Source organism: Letharia lupina (genome assembly GCF_014066315.1).
Source record: "Letharia lupina isolate WasteWater1 chromosome Unknown contig_9, whole genome shotgun sequence".
Lineage (NCBI taxonomy): Eukaryota > Fungi > Ascomycota > Lecanoromycetes > Lecanorales > Parmeliaceae > Letharia > Letharia lupina.
The window spans coordinates 103744-126352 of NW_023502978.1; the positions used below are offsets into that span (position 1 = coordinate 103744).

Below are 22609 nucleotides of genomic sequence, written 5' to 3' on the forward strand. Positions count from 1 at the left end.
ATTTTATTAATTTCTATTAATAATTTATTTATAATTATTTTAATATAATAATATTATTTATTAATTTATTTAAAAAAAATAAGAATAATAAAAAATTTAAATTATTAGAGTAAATAGATAGCGCTAAACTAGCGTTTTAATAGCTTTAAAATACTTTTATAATTATATTATTTTTATATTATTATAATTTAAATTTAAAGTTATATTTTAAAATTAATATTTTTAACTTTAATATAAAGATTATATTTTTATAATTAAATAAAAATAATTATTAATAATTAATAATATTTTAATTTAGAAAAATAATTTTTATAAAATAAAATTATAAGATTTATAATTAAGAGTTATTTATTATTATAGTATTTATAAAATAATAACGTTATTATCTAGAAGATAGTACGTTTTATATTAAGATTTTAATAAATTATAATAATTTTAAAAACTTTATAAAGTAGAAAAAATTAAATTTTAAATAAGTTTATTAAATACTAAAATTAGCTATTTATAACTTTAAGGTTTTTTATTAAATAAATAAATTAAACTTTATTAACTCGTTATTATAACATTTTAATTATAAAAAGAAATTCGCTATTAAATATTAAACTACTATTAATATTATAAAATAAATTTATATTTTAAATTAGCGATAAGTAATTATAATAAAATAAAAAGATTATAGCGATAATAGCGTTTATATTTTATATTATTAATATTTAAATAATTATTTTTAAAAAAGAGCTTAAGATCGTATAAGAGATTACTTATAATATATTTTAAAGATTAATAAAAATATTAATTTAAGATTTATAAGTCTATAATAATTAAATAAACTCTTTTTAAATTAATATTAATAAGTTAATAATTAAATATCGCGTATATAATTAAATATAAATTTTAAATTTTAAAAAATTATTAAGATATAATAATTATCTTTATATTTTTAGAGATAAGATTTTAAAAGAAGAGCTTATTAATAAATATTATAATAATTTATTATTTAAATATTTTAACGCTATAAAGATATATAAATTATTTATTTATAAATATTATTAAAATAAAAATTTAAAGTAAATTATTAATTATATTAAGATATATAATATTTATTAGCGAATTAAAACTTCGCGATATTATCTCTATAGTAAATTAAATTTACTTTTTATTACTATTAAATTATAAAAGAAAGTTTCTATAGATTTTATTATTAACTTATTAATAAGTAAATATAAGAATATTATTTATAATATTATTCTAATTATAATAAATCGATTTATAAAAATAATAAAATATATTTTTATATTTATTATAATCGATATCGCTTAGCTAGCAAAAGTATTTTATTTTAAAATAATATATTATTATAGTATATTAAATAATATTATTAATAATAGAGACTCTATATTTATTAATAGCTTTTAATTTACTATTTACTTTTATTTTAAAATTAAGCGATATTTAAATATTATCTTTTATTTATAAATTAATAAATAAATTAAGTATTAAAATTAGATATTAAAATATTTTTTATATATATTTATTAATAATAAGTAAAATATTTAAATAAAATAACTATTAATAATAGAGTTTACTTATATAAATAATTAATATTTCTTTATTAAAATAATATTATTCTTTTTAATATATAAATATTATTTTAAAATTTATTAAGAGATTAAAAATAACTTTATTAAGAGAGAGATACTCGCTATAAATAATAAAGTAAAAAAATTATAAATATTAAGAAATAAGATAGCTAAGTATTTTTATAGCGCTATTATAATTTAATTTAAATATTATAATAAAATATATTAATTTTAAAATTATAAGATAGATAATTTAATAATATTAATAATTAAGAATTTAAAATAAAAATATTTAAATAAAAAGTTATTTTATAAATTTATAGAATTATTTTAAATTATAGATAAGATAAAAGCGTAAATATATTATCTACTTTTATTCTTAATATATAAAATTTATAATATCTTTTATATATTATTATTTAAGTTTTATTATAATCGCGATTATAATAATATAGTAAATATCTTTATATAAACTCTCGAGTTTATTAATAATAATAAGTTTTAAAAAATTAAAGAAATTATTAATAAGATTAAATATAAGAAAGACATTTAATATAAAGTTAAATAAATTAATTAAAATAAAGAGTATAATTAATAATTATTAGATAATAAATTTATTAATATTAATAAGCTAATTTAAGTCTATAAATAAATAAATAATAAGTATAAATAATAAATAATAAATAATAATAAGTCTTTTATTATTAAAGAGTTTATTTAATTATATAAATTAATAATAAGTAAGTAAACGCGATAAAATAAGATATAAATATTAATTAAATTAGATATATTTCTAGATAATACTTATACTACGCGCGTATTTCTTTATACTTATTATTATTAAAATATAAATTAATTAAATAATTATATTATTTAATTATTTATTAAATTCTATTATAAAGAGAATATATTATATTAGAATATATATTATTAATATAGATATATTTTTATCTAAAGTAATTATTAAAGAACTATCTAGAGGTCTTACGCTAGCGCTATTATTAAAAAAAGATCGCTATTTAAATATTCTTTATTATCTTATTATTAAATTCTAAATTAAATTTATTAATTTATTATTTTAATAAGAAGATAATTAAAGTATAATTATCGAGTTAATATTTATTAATATTTATTATATATTAATAAAGGCTCTTAAACTTCTTCTTTAATAACTTATTTATTTTCTCTAATTTTATTATATATTTATTTATCGCTATAAACTAGTCTTAGAGATTTATAATTATAATAAAAATAATTAAAGTTATTATTATTATATATCTCTATAATTTATATTATTAGATAATCTTCTTATTAAGCTTAGTCTATTAATAAAATAGCTTTTAAGATTATCTAGCGTAATAATAATATTATATTAATTTTCTTATTTATATTTAAAGATATAAAGAAATTTTAATATAGCGACTAATATCGCGCTTTCTAGTCTTATAATTATTATAAAGAGAAGACTTATCTTAAATATATAAATCGTTATTTTAATAAAAGTAAGTTTTATATAATAAATTAGATATTAAGATTTATTAATAGATATATATATAAAGCGATAATAATAGAAATAGTTAAGAGTTAGTAATCGCGTTTATAAGACGATTATATATTTATTATTAAAGTTATTATTATTATTAAAAAAGAATATTATAAAATTATTAATTTACGTATTAACGCGATTAATAATAATAAGATATTTATAATAAAGAGAAGTAGATTATTAATATAATAAGATATATTATATTTATATTAATATTAATATTAACGTTATAGCGCTAGAATAAGTACTTATAAAAGAGATATTAAAAGTTATAAAGAATAAAAATAAATAATTTAAAAGAGATTTTTATATTCTTTATTATAGCGCTATTATTATTAGTGAGTAATATTTAGTAATATAGATAATAGCGATATAATATTATTTCGCTATTATCTTATAGAGCCGCGTTATCTAACTATTATTATTATTTTTATTATTATTATTAATTAATAATTAAAGACGTTATCGCGAACGCGTCGCTTTATTAATTACTACTTTTAAATTTTTATAATAAAGATTATTATTATATTACTTCGCTATAGATATAATACGCTATAAAAATAACGTTATCTATCGAAAAACTCTTCTTTCTTCTTTCACTTATCAAATTTTTAAGATTTTATTATAAATTTTTAAATTTAATATTATTCGCTATAGAGGCTATTAATTAGCGCTATAAAAATATTAATATTAAATATATCGATTTATTATAGATTATTATTAATTAATACTATAAGCGATATTATTTTTAAAAATAGTATTAATATTATTATATAATATATTAATAATACGTCTACGGCGCTTAATAATTAATTCTATTATCTTATTAAAACGATATTATAATAGATTAACTCTTTTCTCTTATTTTTCTATTAGAGTTTAAAGATTTTTTAATAAGTATTCTATTTTTACTTAAGCGCTTAAAAATTAAGATCTAGAAGAGAAGATAATTATTAAATCTAATACTATTATAAACCTTAGCGCTACTTACGCTAAGACGTCGATATTATATATATTATATTAAAGTCTCTTTTAGAGTTTAATTTTAATAATATATCTTATATATTTAAGAGCTTAACGAATATAGATCTACTTCGTATATCTCGAAGTTTTAATATTTCTTAGAGATTAATTCTACTATTAAATATACTATTAAATTCTATAACGACTCTATATCTTTTATAGTTTATATTCGCTAGCTAATCGTTAGTAAACTACGCTCTTATATTAAAGCTTAAAAGAGAAGATAATTATTAAACTTAATATTATTATAAGCCTTAGCGCTGCTTACGCTAAGATATCGATATTATATATATTATATTAGAGTCTCTTTTAAAATTTAGTTTTAATAATATATCTTATATATCTAAGAGCTTAACGAATATAGATTTACTTCGTATACCTCGAAGTTTTAGTATTTCTTAGAGATTAGTTCTACTATTAAATATACTATTAAACCCCATAACGACCCTATATCTTTTATAGTCTATATTCGCTAGCTAATCGTCAGTAAACTACGCCCTTATAATAATGTTTTATATGAATTAGATTTTAAAGATTGCAAATTCTAGTAGATTGCAAATCCTAGTGAATACGAGTAGGGTAGGGTAGGGTAAGAATAGGTACGGTAGGGTAGGGTGGGTGGGTAAAAATAGGTAGGGTAGGGTAGGGTAGGGTAGGGTAGGGTAGGGTAGGGTAGGGTAGGTATGGTAGGGTAGGGTAGGGTGGGTAAGAATAGGTAGGGTAGGGTAGGGTAGGGTAGGTGAGAATAGGTAGGGTAGGGTAGGTAAGAATAGGTGTGGTAGGGTAGGGTGGATAAGAATAGGTAGGGTGGGTGAGAATAGGTAGGGTGGAGTAGGGTAGGGTAGCTAAGAATAGGTAGGGTAGGGTAGGGTGGGTAAGAATAGATATGATAGGGTAGGGTAGGTGAGAATAGGTAGGGTAGGGTGGGTAAGATTGGGTAGGATAGGGTAGGGTAGGTGAGAATAGGTATGGTAGAGTAGGTAGGGTAGGTATGGTAGGGTAGGGTGGGTAAGAATAGGTATGGTATGGTATCGTTAGGGTAGGGTAGGGTAGGGTAGGGTAGGGTGGTTTGTTGGATCTGTGATGCGGGAGGTCGGCAAGGTAGTTGGGACTCACGGAGGAGCGAAGATGGTATAAGGATGTAAATGTAACGGAGCGGACGGCGAAGTTGTTTTTCGCCGCGCAGTACACGAGGAACCAAAACCCGATACTTGTGCGTCTACCGTGCATCCAAATGCTGACGGTACATATCTCCGACTCATATTACACATACATACAGTCATTTCGCGGAAAAAGAAAACAAGATGCATACATAAACCCATCAAATCTACTTTAATCCGTCGCGCCTTCCTCCACCACCTCAGTCCCCACGCCCTTCTTCGACGCCTCACCTTTCCTCTCCCCGGGACCTCCATATTTCTCCCACCTCACCCTCAAATCTTCCTTGGCGCCCCCATTCTTCTCCACCACCAGGCCCCTCAACCACTCGTTCTCTGTCTCCAAGCGTCCAATGCGCTGCTCCAACTGGAGCGTCTTATTCTCCAGATCCTTGGCCGTCTGCTCAAGCGCCTGTTCGCGCTGCTTCTTCTTGACGCGGAAGCGCGCCGAGGCGGCTGTGTTGCGGCGACGTTTGTCTTCTTCGGCGGCGAGGCGGGCGGCGGGGGTTTCGGGCTCGGAGGGGTTGTTGTGGGCGGATGGACTTTCCGTTGGGGTGGGGGAGAGATGGTGTCTTTGGGCCGGGTAGGCGGCGGGGTTGAAGGCTTGTTCGAAGGAAATGGGAGATGTGGAGGTGGGGTATATGGCGGGCTGTAGTCCGTTGCTCGGATATTGGGATTGGATAGGAGCGGTGACGGCGGATTGAGGAGAGGTAGGGATGAAGGGCTCTATGCCGGCGAAGGGGAAGTCGCCTAGCGGGTTTGTATCAGCGTTGAGTTATGGATGTTGTTGAGGTACGTTTGTGAGGTACGCCTGCAGTCTTCTGTTGATGCGCGAAGACATGTGGACGTATTGGGTGAGTCTTCCGATCAACATACCCGTGACGAAATCCATGCCCTTGGCACCGATTTTATTGTTCGCAGCGGCGTTCTCCCTCCTCGCCTTCTCTTCTAGACTTGGATCATACTCAGGCATGGGTTGCTCGAGAAAGTCACCGGCGTCAAAATCGAGGAATTCGGTATTGGTGAACTGAGCAAGCTCATCCTCGAAATCATCCTGTTGTTGGGTCGCGACGTCATGGGCGGATGGAAGTGCGTTGAGATTGGCGAGATAGTGAGAGACGTTTGGTGCCTTGCGACCCTTGTAGGCGTCCATGGCTGCCATGGTGAGTTAACAATGCGACGCAATGGTCGAAAGACCGTGGATGTAAGCAAGAACAGCGGAGGCAGCGGAGGATGGGTGAAGATGGTCTTTGAGGTGCGGATGTGAGAGTGTGGGCGGAAAGTGGGGGTGATTAGAAATATAGAAGTAGATAGCGGGAGTTGGAATTGGCGCTAGGATGTTTTGCGGGTAAGCGCTGCTTTCATCATGAACTTTTGCCGAACTGTGGGGCCACATGTCGATTTCATTACTCCATGTAATTTACCGACACAAAAGTACCCTAGGCAATATGCATGGTAGTATAATATTTAGAAAGGGTACATTGATACCTTTGTCTTTCGAAGCATTATGGAAAAGAATCTGTCTGTTAAGTATTGAAGTTACCAAGTATAGGGGAGAGAGGAATATCTTGTAAATTGTAACGGTTTCGAAAGCACTTACAAGTAAGAGAGTACCTTAGGTACCTTACTGTTGAGTGCTGAATTCACCTCGGAAGCTCCAGTCCTTCTACCTCTAGATTTTACCTTTGATTAATAATAGAACTGTGCTTCTGCGGCCCCATGGTCGACGCGCAATTAGCCGAGTCAAGATGCATGGAGAAAAAGATGAGCTTTGTGCTTCTCTACGCGACATTCCCCAGCCTCCCTACTTTCTTTCCAACAAAAAGTAAGATATGATGCATTTTGTGTAGGAAGATGCTTCTCAGTATGTCACTCTTCGACGGCATCCTTCTTCATCCACATCCTTCCCTTGTGTGCTGCATTCAATGCACCATGTTCCATGACAGTGTGGCAACCTTCCAAAACGAAACTTCTTAAGGTATGATGCTTCGGAAACGTAGTTCCCTCTGCCGTTGTGATAGTCTTAGAGTTCTAATTGCTTGATCTGGTTCACTTAGAAAAGCTCATCCTTTACGAAAGTGTGACCATATCAAGGGTGAAGCCTGCAAGGCTATGAAAAACTGCGCTTCACCGCGGAAGCGACACTGAGGAGATTCACAACCAGCATCCATAGCTCCTAGCGTCGGCTGTCGAGAGTACTTTAACCCCAAGCAAAACCATCTCCCGTCTCCACACATGGATACCACTTTGATCAAGCGCATGGCATATAACCTTTGCGTCCTTTCTATGGTTGCTTCTTTGCTATGAGAGAGTGTTCATGGAGTGGCTCGACCCCTTCAGATTGTGCAACAGCAAGTGAATTCTCAGTCAATGATACATGCGTTCAGGATATGTGCGCCGCACTTAAGCAAGCAATAATGGCATCCAACCTCTACATCTTCTATCTGATGACTGGACACTATGCGAAACTTGCTTGACGTGACTTACACGATGGTTTCGAAATGTGTAAGATCACATCGTGTCTCAGTATCAGAGAGACATTTCTCCGGTTTGATACTTGCAACTAAAATCGCTGGCTCAGATTAGATTTGTGGCCCCATATCAAGTCATTCGCATATTTTTCGATCTTTTTGCCATTCCACCACTGTCTCCAACTGTAATAGAATGACTATCTTCGTAAGAACACGTATATCAAGACGTATTTGACCGCTGCGCCGCTTGCCGGAGCCGGATCAACAATGGGCACTGCGGTACGCATATATGCCAGCTTTCTTTGAATGTACTTACCCTCTGATACACTTCATATTTTTTTCATTGTCTGCTCACTTCTCAGCAGAGTAATACGCAGAAGTAAATCCATCGATCATTATTGAAGGAATCAGAAGGCTAATGAACAAAGGACAGTGTTTCAACGCCAGTTATATTGCCCGGGCTCGAGTGCCGACGTCTGCTTGGCATCAATGACAGAAGTCGTCATCACAAGTTGCAACAAGGGGCTGTTAACGAGCCAGCTGGTTGCCTATACAGAATCAGAAAACTCTGATCGGCATGGTGATTTCCAAATCAACCGTCGAAAATATTGCACGACCACACCCACCGCAGCTGAACATACCGAAGTCCGTGCTACCACTTAGTGCCTACAACTGTCATGAATGTTGAAAGAGACGACTGTCCATCTGCAAACAAATCAGCCAAAAACCAACACAGATCGTCGCCCACAATTTTCCCGGACATATCAAGGTCCTGCAAGAGGCTTTAACAACGGCTCGGGCACCCGTCATCTAGCGTGTGATTGCGATGCTACATGCTTTTGCTCACCTGCATTTACTCGACGAAGCTCAAGCTCGAACATGCTTCTAAGCCACGCTCGAATGAAGAGGCATCCCGAAGCAGCCAAGAACATCCGTCCGCCCTTTCCTCACGAGTACCAAACTGGCACATCCTGCGTCGGAAAAACAGCGCAGACATGTCCAGTCCAGCTCAGCGCTCGCAGTCGACGCACGGGACCACCGTCGCATCTGCGAACACACCGGTACAGATCGCAAGCCCAAACCTCACCTGACGAAGCACGAGCAAAGCTCGAACAACCATCTCCTCTCTCCCGACGGGGCACCGAATCCGCACACGCAACGTCAGAGGAACCGGCCCGACTACATCCATCCACATCCAGCATCAGCCATCCGTGCCGAACAGACATCGGACCCTTCCCGAATCCGAACCGGAATCCCAACAGCCACAGCCTCCTCCCAAGCCGTCCTCGGGGAAAAGAAAGAAGAAGGAAGAAAAAGAGAATGCGCAACGAATACGCCACACCGCTTCAAACCCACCCAGCACGAGCAACAAAAGTCCAGCACACCCATGCGCCCAAAGAAAAAAAAACCATCCCGCTCCATCCCATCGACCCCACTCCCACCGCCAGCCCAGGCCACCGACTTCTACAACCGGTATCGGCGAGCGCATGCCACACAGTAGATCAATCGATCACCGCTTCCCGGTTCCGTCGATGGAGGGACGGCGTGCCTGTTGGACGGAAAGATTGGTTGGACGTCCACCCCGAAGGCCCCGCCTGGAGAGAGAGAAAGAGAGAAAGAGAGAGAGAGAGAGAGAGAGAGAGAGAGAGAGAGAGAAAGAGAGAAGAAGAGAGAGAAAGAGAGAAAGAGAGAAAGAGAGAAAGAGAGAAAGAGAGAAAGAGAGAAAGAGAGAAAGAGAGAAAGAGAGAAAGAGAGAAAGAGAGAAAGAGAGACAGAGAGAAAGAAAGAAAGAGAGACAGAGAGACAGAGAGACAGAGAGACAGAGAGAAAGAGAGACAGAGAGACAGAGAGACAGAGAGACAGAGAGACAGAGAGACAGAGAGAAAGAGAGACAGAGAGACAGAGAGACAGAGAGACAGAGAGAAAGAGAGACAGAGAGACAGAGAGACAGAGAGAAAGAGAGACAGAGAGACAGAGAGAAAGAGAGAAAGAAAGAAAGAGAGAAAGAGAGAAAGAGAGAAAGAGAAAGAAAAAAGAAAGAAAGAGAGAAAGAGAGAAAGAGAGAAAGAGAGAAAGAGAGAAAAAGAGAAAAAGAAAGAAAGAAAGAAAGAAAGAAAAAAGAAAGAGAGAAAGTAGTCCGACGAAGTAGTCCAACGAAGGGAAACCCCCCAAAAAGGCAGCTACAACGACCCCATGACCCAAGGTCAATCGTACACCAGCGGAGGAAAGATAGAGACAGAGATAGAGACAGAGATAGAGATAGATAGTATATCCACAGATTGTGTACGATGGCGTAGGCCCCGGGAACCAGAGACCCAGAGACCCAGAGAACCAGAGAAAGGGAGTGTGGGTAAAACTCGAGCGGGGTTCTTCAAAGACGCGGGTACACAACGGTGACGGATGGCGCGTCGAGCGTGCGTGCGTGCGAACGGGTTGGTTGATTGGTCTGTCCGCCTGCACGGAGCCGGAGATTGTGGGACGATGCGATACAGGAAGTTTTGGGAGCCTTCTGGAAAAGAGATCGGATACATAGTCGTTCCAAGGTGTCAGATTCGACATGGACACCGACCATGTGATGTGCTACGCTATGCCATGCTATGTGACACCATCTCCAAAGCCTCGATTTTGGGCGGTTATCCCCAGCGCCACGCTCAAACGCAGCATTCAAATCAGAGGATAATTGTAGATCTCTCAGCCAGGCCACTGCGCCTTATGTGATGACTCATCCCGCTGGCAGGAACATTCACCTTCCCTCCCGTTAGCGTGACATGAGCATCGACTTTGGGCCCCCTCGCCCTCCACATGCTCACACGTCGGCAGGTCTGAGGTCGTAGTCTCCGAGCTCGTCTTCTTCCTCCTGACCACGGCGCTGAAGATCCTGTTCGCTTTGTTGGGCGTCGTAGGTCTCATCTCGCCTCCGAGTATCGAGTTCTGCCTCATTTGTATAGGGTCTACCTGCTTCTTGGCTGCTGGGCTGATGGAAAGGTAGATTGGCATCAGAGCACCAAAAGCAAAGACGGCGACCACCACGCAAAACGCGTAGCGGACGCTATGATTGCTGACTACCGGCCACATGATGGCGGGGATGATGGCCCCGCCGGATGTAGCAGCTGTGAGGAGTACCGAGCCGGTCTTGCTGTGCTTGCCCAGTCCACGCAAAGAGATGGCGAAGACGAGGGAGAAGATCCCGGATTCGAAGAAGAGGACTAGGACGATCATGGCGACGCCTTTGTAGCCGCTAAAGCTCATGGCGAGCGCAGAAGTGATTATGGCACCAATGAAAAGCAAGAAGAGGATACGGCGAGGTTTGATGAGCAGACCTGCGACGGCTGTTATGAAGCGGCCGACTGCAAAGACGGAGTGCCCAACTGCTTGGTAGTTGAAGGGGCCGATGTCAGAGTTGGGCTTGACGTATGCGACATACTGTTCGAAATATGTTGCAACGGATTCTTGGCCTCCGACGTAGCAGAATTGGGTAAAGATGCCGACTATGAGAGTCACATGGATGACTGGGAGACCGGCAAACCTTCGTCTGAAGACGCTTTCACGCCTCTCGGCCATCTCTTCCAAGTCGTCATCTGACGCTTCTGGTATCGGCAAGTAGAAGAATATGAGAGCCAGGCAGACGTCGAACAGAGCAATGCCAAGATATGTCCATTGTACGTCGATGAGTGAAGGCGCGTCGAGCACGTTTCTGAAAAGTACTTTCTTTGCGAGAATTGGAGACACCACACTCCCAATAGCTTGCACGCCTTGTGAAATATTCAGACGGACCTCGGCGTACTCTGGGGGGCCGCAGAGAGAAATGAATGGATTACCGGCCGTCTCGAGTGTTGCAATGCCAAGGCCGATGATGAAGTTTGAGACGAGGAAGGCAGGGAATGATGCCAGAACTGCGGAAGGCCAGAAGACCAGGGTACCGACACCGTATATGCACAGACCAGTGATGAATGTTGCTTTGAACCCCCATTTCTTGAAAATGTACCTTCCAAAGGTAAGAGGCGCGAAGAAATAGGCTGCGTAGTACGCGGAATGTAGTGCGACAGCTTGGCCCGCGCTTGTGCCAACAATGGTCTGGAATTGTTGATTGAGCACCTGCAAAAGACCATATGCAAATCCCCAGAGGAAGAAGAGGACGGTGACCAGAGCTAGGGGAAAGTAGGATTGCTTGTTGGTCAGTTTCACCATGCTCTTAGCTTGACTGTCGTTGACGAAGTCGAAGATGGTCAGACTCGGTGTTCGGGGCCTAGCCGTACCAACAGTTGCCGCTGCGGCTTGTGTCTGCTGCAACATCGCAGGGGTGGTGTCCGGAGTCGTTAGGAAGTCCAGCATACCCATACTGTCTCCTCCGCTTGACGCAAGATGGGTGCCACTCGTGGGACTCTGGGGAGGAGCAGCGTTCGAGGTGCTTTGAGTCTTGGGAGCCAGATTTGCCCATTGAGCGTCGCCAGGTCCGTAGAATGGGTTGCCAGTCAATTCTCCGGCGTGCTTGATGCGGCCAAGCAAGTTCGGGAAGACCTTGGTCACCAAAGGTTTGACGCCAGGGACGCACGCTACAATGATCCCCACGTGGACTTCCACGGCAGACCACATGAAGGACAGGGATGCTATCCACGAATAATCGTATTCTGCGTTGGAAGCAGCAGATCCGGAAGTATTTTGCAGGCGCGCCAAAGCCGCAGATTCCAGGTACGCTATCCTCACCACGTCAACCACTGCAACGAATGCACCAAAGCTGAATGTAATTATCAAGATGATCTTTTCGTTTCGGGGCAGCCTCATGCTTGTCAGGATAGGCATCGGTAGGAAGAGTATTGCCAGATCCGTGATGATGTTGACCGGTGCGGAGGAGAGGTATAGCGTGACGATATCGATGCACTTGGCCATTGGCTTTATCGGGTCATCGAAAGCGGCTCCCAGAGGACGGCACTGGAGTATGTTGAGAAAGGTCAAGGCAAGGCCGGCCACATTTACCACGGCGAGTGTTGCGATGGTAGACCACCTGAATACTGGGTGATTCTTCGATAGGGTCAAGTAGAAGAGACAGATGGAGGTCTTGGTGGCCATTAATGCCGGATTCTAATCTCATTAGCGATTATCCTCCAATTGCTCTAGATATGCACTTACATAGAGAACGGAGAAGGCATATTCGGCTTTCTTCAACGACTCTCGGTCGTGTGGCGCAACATTGGCTTCGTGACGGCCGAGTCCAACGCTTGTTCCATAGCAGATGGAGAAGGAGAAACCGAAAGCGACGAGCTGCCATCCATTAGTACTCTGTACCGTCCGCGAGGGAAGACTGTGACAGCTCACCCATGCGATAACGATGGCATAGTCGTCATTGCTCACTCGCTTCACCACACCCATGCGCGAGATGAGTCGCAGTATGATGAAGCCAGTGGATACGCAGAGAAATGCTATCACGACTGCAAGCACTGTTGGCCCACGATTTTGCATCGCCAAAGTCGTTGGGTCCGCCATGATTGTAGCCGCCACTCCAGTCGTCCTCCGCTTCGCCGAGTATTCTCATGGGATGTTGGGTATGATGACACTGTCCTCGAGAAGCATCATTGTCCCTTGGCTTGACTTGCAGGAAGTTTTCATATTGGTGATTCGAGGGTAGAATGATTTGGAGCGATGAAAATAGTGAAAGGCATGGGGTACGCTGAATGAGGTGTTCATGCATGTCTGCTAATTGTGGGTGCTGAGAAGGCATGGTTGACAGATGCGATTCCGACCGAGTTTCCCGATGATTGATACCAGGCCTGAAGTGGGAAAGTGGAATTGGGGGGGATGATATTTTGACTTTTTTATTAGCAGGCGAGGATCAGTGGATTGGAAGATTTGGATGATGTCATTAATAAAGTTATTAAAGTATTGGTGTGGGGAAGATTGAAGAGTTCTCCAGCAGATCCGCCCCCGTTGGGTCAGTAGTGCCGGTGACTTGGTGGGGGGAAAGAAGCAAACCTTGCTTAAGCTGGGATTAAGGTACCCTTAGCTCGCTTAGTTTAAAGTAGCATGCGCCATGTCATGCTTCCCCGCAGATCCATTTGCCGAAACCCCTAAACTCTTTGCGGACCATGTAAGATACCGTATATTCCTCGAACGCTCCAATCACATCTGTCATCTTTCATACTTTCTCATGAGGCATGAAGAGCGAATCAAGTAGTACACGGATCGCGTGTCAACCGCACACGTATCTGACCGCCCTAGGAGTAGGCGAATGGACAGACATAGTGGATATCAAGCCAGCAATCTGCTCTGCTTTCACAGTCCGAGCACGATACAGTCCCGCAAGTATCTTGGCGACTGAGCCAGTATATCTCAATCAAGCAGGACGGAAAACCATCACACCAACAATCGCACGTCCTTGACTCTCGTCCGCACCTGGCTCTACACGCCCCAACTCCCCCGACCATCTTGCCTTGGCCAAGCAGTCATCAGCAACAGGCGCCAACACCGGCCTAGGCTTCGAGACGGGCCCTTCACTTCGTCATCATGATCGGCACGTACATGGAACTCGAGTCGAGTACTTTGGGGGGATTTGTTGAACTTGAGTTGGACGACAACTTTGCGAATCCGAGATCTACCCTCGTATAGCAGACTTCATTGAAGAGAGCACTTGCTTACATAGTGTGCAGGGTACATACATAGAACACAGAAGTCCAAATACAGGTAGCAGAGTACAGATACAGGAAACATGCGATATATTCCCATATTCGACAGTATGTGTACAAGCTGCCGCTTCTGGATTTTCATCCGGTGTTTGGGTCTTAATGAAGACCGACTAGCCATCAAGAGTTCCAATGCCCGTCCCATGGAGACAAAGTGTAGTAATTCACTTGCCCTGTAGCGCTTGAATGCAGGCTTTGTCTGTTTGAGAAGCAAGCTCTCTCAGGGAAAGACAAGCATCCGACCGTTTCCCACGAGGAGCCATACCGGTAACATTGGCCGTAAGTTGAGGCTCTTTCGCTTTCAGGGTCCACATAGATGCTGTGGTCGTTTACCCTTGGCGCTGCGTTCGGTACCAGTCGCTCTGTGAGCGATCGCAACAGTGTTTGCCATAAGGAAACATGATACCCCCCTCCCGCAACCTAATACGGAGGAGCCTTTCACATCTTCAACAAGACCCAGTAAGCAGTCTGTAGGCATATGTGGGCTTGTCGTCCTGGGGAGAGGATGGCCCCTATGGACCGCATGCTGTCCAGCAAGCCTTCTTGGACGCTTTCTCGGGGGGATGCGAATCCTGACGTGCGATTTCGTTCGACGATCTCGTTGTTCATGGCTACACATAATCTTTCTCTTGAAATCATGTTTGCGTCCAATGGCCGTTGATGTGGCTGTACGCAGGAGGACTGAGAATTGGATCTCCAAGTTGGGCCACCCTGAATCCGTCTCGACTCAATTGGTCCCAACCATTGTTGGGGACATCCAGCATGGCGGAGATGTCCATAGGGCCATTCTGTTCATGAGCTTGAAGTGGCACACTGTGATCTGGGAATGGTGACCAGAACATGTCTGCTGGTGTGGCAAATGGTCTTGGGCTGTTTTTGACTGCTGAAAAAGGAAGCCCAATAGTTACATCCTTCGTGTGGACATTGTCCTGTTGCTGGGGATCGTCTGGCACAGACGACAGATATGTAAAGCCGTTTCCAGAAGCTTGGGGATCTTGTAAGCTCGCCGGTACCTCTGGTGGAAGATCATACGCTATTTGGGTAACTTCGGAAGGCAAGTGAATGTTCCACTGTCGGGAAAGAGCCATAATGATATCGGCGCTTCGGATGGCAAAAGCATGGTTGGCGGAGATCCCGCGAAGGCAGGTGATATTCAGAGCAAGATTCTGGGCCGATGAAAGGTTAGGAAGATTCAACAGATGGATGATTGATGTTGATAAGAGGATATGAGTTGCGATGATTGGAACACGGCGAAGTCCATATATCTGACGATATGTTCCAACAAGCGAGGTCGCATTGTTGGCACAAGATGTGCAAATGTCTCGAGGCGAGACTTTAGAATTCGTGAGATCAACTTTGAGAAATGGACGGAAGAGATGCAACACAACGGTATGATAGTATGCGCTGTCAGAGTCAGTTGAAAGCAATAACATGTTTCAGCGACAAGCGCAGCATGGAAAGGGAAATGTTTGAAGACGCATCAGGTTTCTACACTTACTGCAGCAAGAGAATGTGAGGTGTAGAAACTTCCCGCAACCCGAGTTTGTCTGGCAGATTGTTGAACCATCGCGTGTACCTGGCATAAAAGTCAAGAAGCTTCTTGCTCGTAAATCGCTCACGTGGCGCGTAGAACATGAAGACAGTGTCATTCACAATCTCCGAGAGAGAACTCATGGCACGCATGAGGGTGGTCGGCAGGGTAGGTTGCTCAGCGCCAGGTATGTTTATCATCCCGTAGTCTGTATACGGCCTCCAAGGTTTTTGCTCGTGTTGCTCTATGACATTCGGTAGGTCTAAGCTGATGGCGGTCCGTGGCAATTGGGCGATCCTTCCAATGCAGATAGACCAGGTGCTTGAGGCTTATCAGTGTTGCGCTTGAAGAATGCCGGTTTTCGACTTACGTGTCGTTGATGAAGCAGCCCCAAAATGTGATCCTACGAACTTCCAACTCAGTGGGGCTGATCTTGTCACTGGCTGAAGCAAATGATAGATGTAGGCCGAGCTCGATCAACATCCTTACACATCTCCCCGCATACTGAAACCCGCTGCTGTCACGGCTGCAGCTTGCTTCACGAAGCCCCATCAGAGCCAAGCCTTGAACAGTGGTCAAGTTGGAAGCCTCGTTTTCATTTAGCAGCCGCTTTGCTTCAGCGAAAAAGTGGTCTCCTGCGGTCCTAGGATCCGAAGGGTTTTCGCGAGCCTCTGGCCGATCCGAGTATGCACATGCGAGTGCCAGTAGTGCGTTGACCATGAGTGGGCTGCAGTACTGGCTTCGACCTTTGGCCATATCATCCAAAAATAGCTCCTTTGAGAACAAGACATAGTAAGGATGTGCCCAACAAAAGTATATTTTCAGCAAGTGCTCAACGAACCCGGCGTCTCGAGTGACTCTGGTCCACACTTCTGAGACTTGGAGATGCATAGGAGAGTGTTCACCGTCAGAAACCAGGCTCAGACTTGATGTATGCCCATAATGCTTGACCACTCCCGATGCATCTATGGAGGGACGACCTATAAAGTTTGACAACTCTGTTTCCGCAGATTTTGCACCAGGGCGTTCGGGCAGCATGACGTTCTTTTTGAGAGATTCCGCAATGTTGTCAAGGTCCTCATCTGCTCGTATCTGTTGCACGATCTCGGCGACTTCCGCATCGGTGGATGACCGTATCGAAGCAACGATGATACCGAGAGCGTCATTCTGTCCCTTCAATGCCTCGATGTCTCGCTTCAGTGCCGCTTTCCGTCGGTGGTCGCTATCGACATCATAGAAGCAAGGTGTTTGGTATACTGCGGTACAAGTCGAGCAGTTCGGCATGCCGCCATCGCACTGAGGGACAGCGTCAGTGAAGGGACTCTCGGCCTGAACACGTCGCAGAGAAATCACAGCGGTACTAGGCCGACCGACAGCGGCAACGCACCTTGGACTTGCGCTTCCGACATGGTATGCATGCGCTGGAGATGCACCTCCTTTTTGTAGACCTGGACAGGTTGGGTACTGAGTTTGGAGCAGATGTAGAGTCATCCTTCTCGTCCTTGGGTCGGATTGTCCGCATCGCGTGGTGTGTAGTGGAGAGGAGAGAAGAGAAGGGCCTGGCCTAGGGGACGTCGAGCGGAAACCTCGTAGAGGGGCGCCAGAGGATATCGAATATTGTTCGAGGAACAATATGCCAAATGTCAACAATCAAGTACATATTCTTTCAAATATACGATTCATGCCTACATCGTCCTTATTTCCATGCCGCTAGCAGTGGAAAGTCCGGGCCTCGGCCGCCAAGTTCTCCCTCTCGAGCGAAAAACTACGCTCACTTCTTCAACGATATATCACTCCATTGTTGCCAATGCACGCCTGATCTTTGTCCGCGTGATCAATTGCACAGTTTCAGTGTCAGCCGTCAAGATGCAGCAATTCTCGATGGACGATAGTAGCAGGCTAACGTTACTGGCTGCTCGCGGATTTCTTCCCCGCGCTCTGATGCCGAACCCACTTGCCTCGAGTCTCTACCGTGAGCTCCGCACCATCGTCAATCGACAGCGGCCGTGATGCTACAATTGATAAGCGTGATCATTCCTTTACCTAGAACAATACCACATCCTCGACCTTGACCAGCATGTTCACAAACCACCACCATGGCTGAGCTCACACTTCAGATCGCCATAATTGGAGCTGGCCTCGGTGGCCTAGCAGCAGCCATTGGAGTTGCTCGTGCAGGACATAAGGTCACGATTCTCGAGCAGGCGTCATTGCTTGGAGAGGTAAGCTCCTATTTGCTAGATGTATACACCTGAACGATGCTGATTTCTTGTTGCAGATCGGTGCAGGCATTCAAATACCTCCGAATTCTTCCCGAATACTCAAACATTACGGCCTGCTTGACAAGATCGAGTCTGTCTCGGTCCGACCTAGAGACTTTATAATACGCTCCTATCGAGATGGCACGATCCTCAGCAAGCAAAACATGGTACCCTACGCGGAAAAGCGTTACGGTGTCCCTTACCTACACATTCACCGTGCAGACTACCACCGCATTCTGGTAGCTGAAGCCGAACGGTTAGGAGTGAAGCTGCAACTGGGTTCCACGGTCACAAAAATAGATTTCGATACCGCCTCCATTCTAATAAGAGACAAGCCCGACTTTCATGCGGATCTCATCCTCGGTGCTGACGGGTTGAAATCTATCTGCCGTGAATCACTTCTTGGGCACATCGACCCACCACACCTGACTGGTGACCTGGCATATCGAATCCTCATCAAGGCTGAAGACATGAAGAAGCATGCTGATCTGCGCGAGCTGGCCGAAGAGCCGGCAATCAATTACTGGATGGGACCCTATGGCCACGTCGTCTGCTACCTTCTGCAAGGCGGTGGGTTGTATAACATCGTACTCATTTGTCCTGACAACTTGCCTGAGATGATAAATACTATCAAAGCGGACCTACAAGAAATGCGAGAATTCTTCGCTGGGTGGGACCCAAAGTTGAAAACACTATTGGGCCTTGTGCAGGAAACGACGAAATGGAGGCTGTTGAACAGCGAAGAGATGGAGAGCTGGAGTCATCCTAGTGGGAAATTTGCCCTGCTAGGGGACGCTTGTCATGCTACTTTGCCCTACCTGTAAGTCTTCCCCATATTTCGCCTCTGTCGTTTGCAAATTTGACAAGAAACTCGCAGTGCTCAAGGCGCGGCCCAGGCCGTTGAAGATGGAGCCGTCCTCGGTGCTCTTTTTGAGCGGATAGAGCAAAAGTCACAAATATCAGACGTTCTCACTATCTATGAGCGTCTCCGCAAGGAACGCACGACCCGCGTCGTCAAGGGAAGCACAGCTTTGAGGGACATCTTCCATATGAAGGATGGTGAACGCCAACGGGAGCGCGATCGCCAGTTGACCCAGCAGGAGCCATTCGAAGGATACCCAAATCGCTGGGCCGATCCTATATTCCAGGAATACCTATTTGGATACGATGCTTTTGCGGAAGTGGACATGGCGTGGAAAAGGTACAAATCGGGAACGTTCCCAGGTACTGCAGGCCATTTCAAATCGAACCTTTGAGGACGGGAATGTGAGACCGGATTTAAGATTTACCATGGGGACTCCCTTTATGACCTCGTGTAGTAATACAATTTCCGCATAGCTTTGAATCAATGCAGTAACAATTAGAGCACCTCTATCCTGGTCACTATGTATCTATCTGTCTCTGATCATTGGGTTCCCAAAATCAGCAGGGACCATAGTCATGTAGGTTCTGATAGCCGTCGGTCTCAACTCGGCTCGCTCGGCTGTTTGGATAACGGTTCAAAAAAGCAAATAACAACATACGTCAACCCATCATGGACTCGGCGGCACAAGACTAATCTTCAGATGTTCTGCATACCTACACTCTCATTGTTTTTGGCAGAATTACATCCCATGTCCAAATGCTCTTAATGGGTATGCAATCAGGATGAAGGGTTTGACAACACTGCCAACATAGATCCTAATCCTGGCCCCGGACACTCCTTTGTCCTTAGTCTCTACACAATGGCGACCCGAAGCCGTTTCTTTCGGCCCCTCCTCTACACCGCTGCGGTAGCTGCAGCCGGAGGGGGCGTACTCTACATCTCGTACAGACCGCGAAACATACCTGGCTCAGAGCCAGCACTTGTACCTCCGCCCAAGTATGGCGAAGAAGGGCACCTGGATCCTCCGAGGTTTCCCCTGGTCAAAAATCGAGAAGAGCAAATCGCGGATCTGAAGAGGAGCGCCGGCGTGATAAGCGCATTGGAAAAGACAAAAGGTGTTCTGGGCAGCTTGACAGGACCTGGCGTTGTGGATCAGAGAATTCCCGAAGCAGAGCCATATGATCTGCTGGTCATTGGTGGTGGGGCTACAGGCTCAGGAATTGCACTCGATGCGGCTACACGTGGGTTGAAGGTTGCGATGGTGGAGAGGGACGACTTTGCTAGTGGCACAAGTAGCAAGAGTACGAAATTGGTGCATGGGGGAGTGAGATACTTGGAAAAGGCTGTGTGGGAGCTTGACTACAACCAGTATGCATACGACAACGTACTTGGACACCGCTGAATTGATTCAGGTACAAGCTCGTTAAGGAGGCCCTACGGGAGCGGAAGTACTTTCTGGATACCGCACCTCATCTTTCGAGTTGGTTGCCCATCATGATCCCCATACAAAAGTGGTGGCAAGCGCCATACTTCTGGGCTGGTACTAAATTCTACGACTTCCTTGCTGGGTCCGAAGGCATCGAGAGCTCTTATTTCTTAACAAAGAGTAGGGCAATGGATGCTTTCCCAATGTTACGGAAAGACAACCTCTTTGGGGCTCTGGTCTACTACGGTATAGGAACCCTTCCCTGGATTTTGTATGGATCAATGCTGACGTTCACCAGATGGTGCTCATAACGATTCGCGAATGAATGTATCGTTGGCAATGACAGCAGCGCTTTACGGTACTACTGTGGTGAATCATCTTGAGATTACTGGCCTGGAGAAAGACGCAGCTGGCAAGCTCATTGGAGCTCGGGCCAAGGATATGGTGCAAGAGCGAGACGGAAAGAGCCCACAAGAGTTCAGCATTAGAGCCAAGGGTGTCATCAACGCCACCGGCCCCTTCACCGACGCAATACGTAAGATGGACGACCAAAGTGTCAAGGAAATTGTTGCGCCTAGCTCTGGAGTCCACGTCATTCTACCTGGGTTTTACAGTCCTTCGAAGATGGGTCTGATTGATCCCTCAACCTCGGACGGCAGAGTCATTTTTTTTCTCCCATGGCAGGGCAACACCATTGCTGGAACTACAGACGCACCTACAAACATTACTCCAAATCCAATCGCTGGTGAAGAAGAGATCAACTGGATCCTCTCGGAGATTCGCGGCTACCTAGCTCCCGACATCAACGTGCGAAGAGGTGATGTACTTGCGGCGTGGTCCGGTATCAGACCTCTCGTCAAGGATCCCAAATCCAAAAACACCGAGTCGCTTGTTCGGAACCACCTGATTACCGTATCTGACTCCGGCTTATTGACCTGTGCAGGCGGCAAATGGACGACCTACAGGCAAATGGCTGAAGAAACCGTGGATGAGGCCCTCAAACTCTACGATATTAAAGCCAGTTCTGTGCTTGAAGTGCCACACATCAGCGGCACCGAACGCATGGATGACAGCGCGCCGCTAGATGGTACTTGCCAAACCCATCAAGTCCGTTTGATCGGTGCGCATGGCTTCTCGAAAACGCTTTTTATCAATCTCATCCAGCATTTTGGCATCGAAAGTATTGTTGCTAAACATCTGTGTGAGTCATATGGAGACCGCGCGTGGACCGTGGCTGCCTTGTCATCACCCACAGAGCAAAGATACCCGGTGCGGGGTGTTAAGATCTCCGCGCTCTACCCCTTCATCGACGGCGAGGTTCGCTATGCAGTACGCCACGAGTACGCCCAGACAGCAGTGGATGTCCTTGCGAGACGGACGCGGCTGGCTTTCCTTAATGCCCAGGCAGCCCTTGAAGCACTACCTACTGTCATCGATCTCATGGCGGACGAACTGAAGTGGGACCGGAAGCGAAAGGATAGGGAATGGAAAGATACAGTGCAGTTCCTGGCGTCGATGGGCTTGGCAAAGAGCAAGCTCAGCATGACGAGGAAGGATGTGGAGAATGGTAAAGCTGGAGAGTATGATGAGCATGAAAGGAAGCTCTACTCGAGGCATGGTATGTTCACGACCGGATAGTTTCTTGATGGATCGCTACTGACGAAATGCTGCAGATGCTCCAGCGGATACGATGGAGAGCGATTCCAAGTTCAGCTCTGGCGAGAAGCCTGTTCTGAAGACAGACTCGTCCGTCAACAAATAGTGATCCCGCTGGAGTGTATAGTATATCGACGAGACCAGGGTTCATTTCTGGATAGCAATAGATTGGGTCAATGAGACAATTTTCTTTAGCACACAACCCAATCAACGATACTGAGATACGGTCGATTTTATCAAGGCCTCAGCAATGCTCGTTTTTATCAGCGATGCTTCCACTCGCTTTCTTCAGCCAATGCAATTCCCAGTTTCTACTTTACGAATCCCAAGTCCAACATGCTGAGGCTCCACCTCTGACAGTCTAATGTGCCGCATCCCCGCCGCCAAGCCTCTCCCGCTTTCCTATGACGTAATTACCC

The 22609-nt window shown here is 43.1% G+C and overlaps 5 protein-coding genes across 5 annotated transcripts; 2 read left to right on the forward strand and 3 right to left on the reverse strand.

Moving 5' to 3' along the window:
- Positions 1-5481: 5481 nt before the first annotated feature.
- On the reverse strand, positions 5482-6459 carry HO133_010512 (uncharacterized protein; the record flags this gene model as incomplete). The annotated part of the gene is made up of 2 exons (XM_037301364.1): positions 5482-6056; positions 6183-6459. 2 exons carry the CDS (start codon positions 6457-6459, stop codon positions 5482-5484), a joined length of 852 nt encoding a protein of 283 aa, XP_037152998.1.
- Positions 6460-10468: 4009 nt separating this feature from the next.
- On the reverse strand, positions 10469-13258 carry HO133_010513 (uncharacterized protein; the record flags this gene model as incomplete). The annotated part of the gene is made up of 3 exons (XM_037301365.1): positions 10469-12856; positions 12905-13036; positions 13091-13258. The coding sequence occupies 3 exons, from the start codon at positions 13256-13258 to the stop codon at positions 10469-10471; spliced, it is 2688 nt and encodes an 895-aa protein (XP_037152999.1).
- A 1828-nt stretch (positions 13259-15086) lies between these two features.
- On the reverse strand, positions 15087-17504 carry HO133_010514 (uncharacterized protein; the record flags this gene model as incomplete). Its single annotated transcript, XM_037301366.1, has 4 exons — positions 15087-15855; positions 15950-16303; positions 16353-17278; positions 17370-17504. 4 exons carry the CDS (start codon positions 17502-17504, stop codon positions 15087-15089), a joined length of 2184 nt encoding a protein of 727 aa, XP_037153000.1.
- A 574-nt stretch (positions 17505-18078) lies between these two features.
- HO133_010515 (uncharacterized protein) lies at positions 18079-19499 on the forward strand (the record flags this gene model as incomplete). The annotated part of the gene is made up of 3 exons (XM_037301367.1): positions 18079-18204; positions 18261-19063; positions 19121-19499. 3 exons carry the CDS (start codon positions 18079-18081, stop codon positions 19497-19499), a joined length of 1308 nt encoding a protein of 435 aa, XP_037153001.1.
- Positions 19500-19967: 468 nt separating this feature from the next.
- On the forward strand, positions 19968-22296 carry HO133_010516 (uncharacterized protein; the record flags this gene model as incomplete). The annotated part of the gene is made up of 4 exons (XM_037301368.1): positions 19968-20476; positions 20521-20780; positions 20833-22152; positions 22208-22296. The coding sequence occupies 4 exons, from the start codon at positions 19968-19970 to the stop codon at positions 22294-22296; spliced, it is 2178 nt and encodes a 725-aa protein (XP_037153002.1).
- Between the last annotated feature and the right edge of the window lie 313 nt (positions 22297-22609).